General features: G+C 30.3%; 1 protein-coding gene across 6 annotated transcripts in view; it reads right to left on the minus strand.

Annotated features, from left to right (window-relative positions):
- ACXD (Adenylyl cyclase X D) overlaps window positions 1-5,389 on the minus strand; it is a 30,473-nt gene extending 25,084 nt beyond the window's left edge. For 4 of the 6 annotated variants that reach the window (XM_017625940.1, XM_017625942.1, XM_017625943.1 and 1 more), the window contains exons 1-5: window positions 5,239-5,389; window positions 2,732-2,878; window positions 2,514-2,673; window positions 2,071-2,441; window positions 1,853-1,977 (exon numbers count right to left, since the gene is read on the minus strand). In XM_017625940.1, the coding sequence (XP_017481429.1) occupies window positions 1,853-1,977; window positions 2,071-2,441; window positions 2,514-2,673; window positions 2,732-2,878; window positions 5,239-5,346 (911 nt within the window). In that variant the 5' untranslated portion in view covers window positions 5,347-5,389. Of the gene's footprint in view, window positions 1-1,852; window positions 1,978-2,070; window positions 2,464-2,513; window positions 2,674-2,731; window positions 2,879-5,238 lie in introns of those variants that run through there. The other 2 variants (XM_017625941.1, XM_017625944.1) reach the window with 2 other exon arrangements.
- Between the last annotated feature and the right edge of the window lie 684 nt (window positions 5,390-6,073).

Here is a 6,073-nt window from a genome sequence, read left to right on the forward strand (position 1 = left end):
ACCATAAGCTACCTGATGTATATACATACATACATATATATCGTCGTCTGGGTAAAAGATTGTCGTATGTTAATTTCGCCAGGTTTTGGGAAATCGCGATTGAAGTTTGGAATGCAATTTCTCAAAAATACAAAGATAAATTTTCTCCAAAATCTCGGAGAATATCGCTAGTTTACAAAATTTTTTAATTACTTCNCGAAGGATCTTAGTAAAATTTTGTGGCATGCGATATTTGTCCACAATTTGGCAGCCACTTTGTATGAAATACGACAAAATGTGATCAATATTAGTACCAAATTAACGATACTTTTTACTCAATATCTTGGTAACTAAAAGAGATATCCAAAACCTGATAACACCAATCTTATTTTAAAATATATAACTGTATTTATAACTAAAAATCATAAAAATTGCGCTTACGACAATCTTTTATCCAGGCGACCATAACACATATGATGATAAATTCTAAGCTCTAAGGACTAAGTATGTGTCTGGTAATGAACCCAAATAAGCCTTAGCCACGCGAAGCAATAGAGAACCTGCTTAAAATAAAGTTGAAAATTAAAACAAAAAACGTTTAACTTTGTCCGGCCAGATTGATATAAATACCCCTGGCGTTTATTGTTTTTTTTTTTAATTTTTTGCATACATTCTTGCTAATTTAATTCCATTAGAAATTCCTGTTTATATGGAGAAAATTACAAAAGGTCATTAGCAAAAAAGTTATTAAAAATCAACGCAAATATTTAACCGCTCGTAACTTGAACTTCATTACAATAGAAAAAATTAAAGAGTTCGAAGTTTTGATGACGATTTGACGAATTTTTCTAAATTTTGTATGAAGTTTAAACTTTAGTTTTAAGAATTCCGCCATCATATTTCGGAAAAATATTAAGATTTGCGTGAACTGGATCAATTCAGAAATACTCCAGAAATTTAGTTTTTTTTATAAATATAATTAGTTTTTATAAATATCATTTCCAAAAAAATCACTTCATATAATAGAAAGTTAAAGGTTTAAAACTTTTTTATAAACTTTTATCAACAGTATCAAAAGAACAGAGGTATTAATCTAAGTCCAAACTGCATATAAAAATTATATGAATACCCGTAATGATATTTTTGAAGGTATTTTCAAATCAGTTCAGCTCGCTTAAATTCTAATATTTTTCCGAAATATTTTGGCGGAAGTCTTAAATATGTTAACTTTTTTGGGGCCCTAACGTATATGGCCTTGGTTATAGCACAAAGATTATTTTAATTTGTAAAAAAATTCGAAAACATTGTAAACATTAAAAAAAGGCAACATCTGAATGGTTGTTTCAATCACTTCATATACCGAGCCCTCGCGCGAAATTATCGCTGTGAAAAATACAGGATAGAGTTTTTTCTACTTTTCTGTGTTTTAGTTTACAATATTAGAACCAAATTTTAGAGGTGCGTTCTACCACTCCGTAGGTCCTTGATTCGATCCAATACCAAAGCAATATCTAAATAAAAAAAAGAACTAAGTTTTTTCTAACAGCGGTCGACCCTCGAGAGGCAAGGCAATTATCCGAGTGTATTTCTCCCTTGAAAAAGATTCTTAAAAAACCATTTGCCGAATGGCAATTCAGAGGCGTCACAAAATTGTAGGTCCTTCAATTTTTGTTGTATAAACGAAACAAAATGTGGTAACAATGCATTCGATAAAACATACATATATAAGCTATAATAATTTAACCATTTGCATCAAAAAGTCAATTACGGAAAAAAGGCGCATACGATAATTTCGCGCACAAGGGCCGATATGTGGGTTGCATCCACACACAGAAATGTGTATGTATTTCTACATCTGCAAAGCAATACATACCCCACATCGTCATTCGTTGATCGTCTATGTTTTTTATTTTCCTTCATGTGTTCGATCCGCATCTTGACGTCTTCTTCGATTTTATTAGCTATTTGAGCTGGTATAATACTCAATAGTAAGCTTTTCTGAAATTCAACGCCCAAATTTTATGCATTCATACTTGTGCTAATCAAGTTTGCATTCATTAAAAAAATTTATGTATGTATGTATGTACATACCTCCTGATCTCTAGCAGCTCGTAAAACTAAAGTCTCTTCAACACATTGACGCTTATCGAGGAATGTTGTACGTATGGCTACTTCACGTGTCAGACGAAAGAACAGACCCAGCATATTGACACAGGTCATAAATATGCCTTCGGATATGATTTTTGGCAAATCAACCTCTCTTGTGCCATCCAAATGGCGACGATATGTTACGAATGAAAATAAGATAATATAACAGGCGGCTACTGCCACACCTAAAATAAAAGCCTGCACGTCTTCGGCAATCGGCATAAATATGTAGATGGAATATATGATAAAGCTATAGTAGGTCGGTACGGTAATATTATAGTCCGTGACAGCGCGATAGATTGGCACGGATATATCTAAATGTGTACAAAAATACTACTAAATATTTTAATTTCAATTGAAAACTCAATTCAAGCGTGCCTCCTCACCCATCACCACAAGCGCTGAAACCGCTAACCAAATCGTTGCAAACGTTAACCATTCGTAGCGTTTATTGACGGTCGTGCGGAAGTTAAATACCAAAACAATGAGGATAACTGTGGTACAACCCATGTATGTTCCGATATCTACGTAAATGTCACGGTTCTCCTAAAAAACACATACATACATGTTTTGTTTCTTAAAAGTAAGTGAATGGCGTACTTACGCTTTTAGAGAATGAGACAATAAGTAACATGGAATGTACAATCGTGTTAAGTATTAGAATGAATATGAAAATGCCAAGATGGCTTAGACGCAAACGTTTCATGTAGGATACATAATACTGTTCCAGTTCCAGATTGCGGCATTTCTTCTGAAATCACCAAACGAAATCAGTAATTATAGAGAAATGTTAGCTATTCGCGGTCTTCTTATGTATATACAGTGGCGAAAATATAAATAGGGAAGAGACATTTTAGCATTATTTGGTTATTATTCGTTAGATAATTTTCAATTCTGACAACTACCTTGAAAGCCCTTTACTGTCTTTCGAAAGACTATTTGAAGGATCTGCTAACGAGGAGGTCTCAACCTTATGCTGTTCGCCTTTAAACAATAAGTTTTTTCAAAATTAAATTAAATTAATTATTATATATTTTTATACTGATGGTTTTAGCGACCTTCCTACTTATAATTTAGTGTTTTGCCGCCTCGAGGTCAATTTTAAAAAATTTTTATGAAAACACAAGTTTTATGGTGTTTCTTTCCGATATATTTCGATTACGCTTCGGTAACCGTCCTCAGGGCAACTATTGACAAACATGTAAAACATAAGATATACGTAAATACAAATTCCAAAAACAATAATTAAAAACAAAATGTATACATACATTAATTTACACGCCCGCACTGTTTGACGTGGAGTTTGGTACTGTCGATTTGTTTGTAAGCAAGTGTCTGTACAAGTGAGCGCGTCAATAGTTGCCCTGAGGACGGTTACCGAAGCGTAATCGAAATATATCGGAAAGAAACACCAAAAAACTTGTGTTTTCATAAAAATTTTTTAAAATTATTATATATTTTTATTTTTAAAACAATAAAAACAACATAACAATAAAATCTAAAAATAAATTAGAAAAGAAAAAAATTAAATCAGAAAGGAAGAAAATAGTATCTCCTTAAAAATAAAAAATATATGTATATTTAATTTTAAACAAAATCTAAAAATTAATTAAAAACGCATGGAACGTAAATAACAGTTACTTTTTTCAACAGCTAAACTTGGCCAGATATTTTTAAGTCGAAAAGGAAAAGTCCTTTCCTAATAATAAACAAACCGCTTATCCAAATTAGTACTAGTAGAGAGAAGAGTACTAAAATAGCTTTAAAACTGAAATATTTAAACGAGGAAAGCCAGCAGAAAGCCAGTAATTGTAAAATATTTAAATAAAAATTAATTTATTAATTACCATAGCACAAACCTTGTATCAGGATTTGCATATCTATTGTATTAAATTACAAAAAAAATATAAATAGGAGTGGTAGCTTTCGATCGTTATTTCTATTCAAAAGCTATTTAAGTCCTCTTTTAGTTGGTACCAAATTTGTTTAATTTGGATAAGTGGTTTGTTTACTATCCGGAAAGACTTTTATTTCGAACTTAAAAAATATCTGGCCAAGTTTAACTGTTGGTAAAAAATAACTGCTAATTACGGTCCCTGTAAAAAAGACTAAAAGATAAAATAAGATCCTAAAAATGAAATGAAATAAAAAAATATATTTTTATTTGTAAAACAACAAAATCGAATAATTAAAAGAAAGTGAAATTAACAAAAAATAAATTAATTAAATTTAAAAAAAGAAAACAATTAATAAAATTAGTTTCTAAAAATTAAATGAAATTAAACCAATACCTCTTCTATAAACAATAAAATCTAAAAACTTAAGAAAATTTAGCTAAAAAAATGTATGTATTCAAAAAAGAATAAAATAAAATAAGTTCATAAAAATTAAATGAAACTAAAAACAAAAAATAAAAAAGAATTAAATTGGAAAAGAAAAAAATTAAATTAAAAAAAGTAAAAAATGATCAAGTAAAAAAATAAATGAATTCCGCTGCTCTAGGGCTCGAACTCGGATACCTCGAATTGTTTGCCAGTGCTCTGCTCACTCCGTCATTCCGACTGTTGGAATAAATTTTCACCGCGAGTGGTGTATGAGAGAGCTTTTTTCTAAGGCTTTTGTCCCAGAATAACCAAAGTCTTTCGAACTATCTTGCCATCTTTCGTTCATTAGTCCTACGAAATACTTTTTACTATCTTGGCCACAATTGCCCTGAAAGTTTCATCAAAATTTTGAGCTTTTAAATTATATTCCTCAGAAACATTCCGAGTATGCGATTTTGTAGGCCATTTAGTTTTAGTATAATAAAATTCCAGTTTGAAATACCTAAGACTTACCGTTGATTTTTGGAAAAAAATTTAATCGGTTACAATTAAACTTAAAAAAATTCAAAAAAACCTGATTAAAAAGTTTTAAATTTTAATGAAGATGTGTTAAAATTCATTTGAAACTTTGATTTACATAGTTTTTTTATTAGATAGTTAACTATATTTTTATAAAAAAAATAATAATAAAAACTTCTTTACAAAGAAAAATATCTAAAATGTCTATTCCCTATTTACATGTTCGTCCACGTATGTATGTAGGTAGTACAGTATTGATACTACATACCTTCAAGTAGCCAAGTTCCCATTTCTTTTGGTTGACCAATTTTGATTCATGGCCCTCATCATCAAAATCGTGGCTATCCTCGGTTGAGGACTCTAAGAATGAATTCATATTTTCGATCCTTCGGCAGACACTTATTTAGCTATGTACGACATATGTCCTAGAAATATAAGCGCATATACAAACAATAATAAATAAATTTTACACAGATTAAAGTTTAGTTTAAATTAACCTTCAGTATTCATATAAAACACATTCTCGAATTAGAAATTTTGAATACAATCGTGCAAACCACGACTAACATAATTTTTCTTGGAGTTCGTATTAGGTATAATGTGTTCGACTTTGAAAATACTAAATTGTACATAACTAGGGATGGCAGCGATTAATCATTTGATTAAATTAATCGATTATTTTTGTCCAGTTGTCGAATTAATTTTTTCATAAATTAGTGCTTTATTAAACGATTATTAATCGATTAATTGTAAAATAATCGTAAAAATATTTTCAAGAAATATGAATTCTGTAGTTGTCTAAATAAATTATTAAGTTCTTGCGAACTTAAATAATGTGCGCTGATGATCTTATGCACCGAGGGAAAAAAAATATTAAAATCAAATAGAAACGTAATTGATCTCACTATAAACGTCAACGAAAGTACTATATATTGGTAAATATTCAATTCAATTACGCGCATATTAAAATGACCGCGTTCATACTGAAAAAGCATCCGCGAAGTGAATAATCAAGACAAAAACTAAAAAAAAAAATTAATTTGCATGTTGCCTGCAGTGGAATTCGAGCCCGACCATCTCCGGTTATCAACAACTTGTGGCAA

This window comes from Rhagoletis zephyria, unplaced genomic scaffold, assembly GCF_001687245.7.
Source record: "Rhagoletis zephyria isolate East Lansing unplaced genomic scaffold, Rhagoletis_zephyria_1.1 Rzeph_scaffold_04332, whole genome shotgun sequence".
NCBI classification, from domain to species: Eukaryota; Metazoa; Arthropoda; class Insecta; order Diptera; family Tephritidae; genus Rhagoletis; species Rhagoletis zephyria.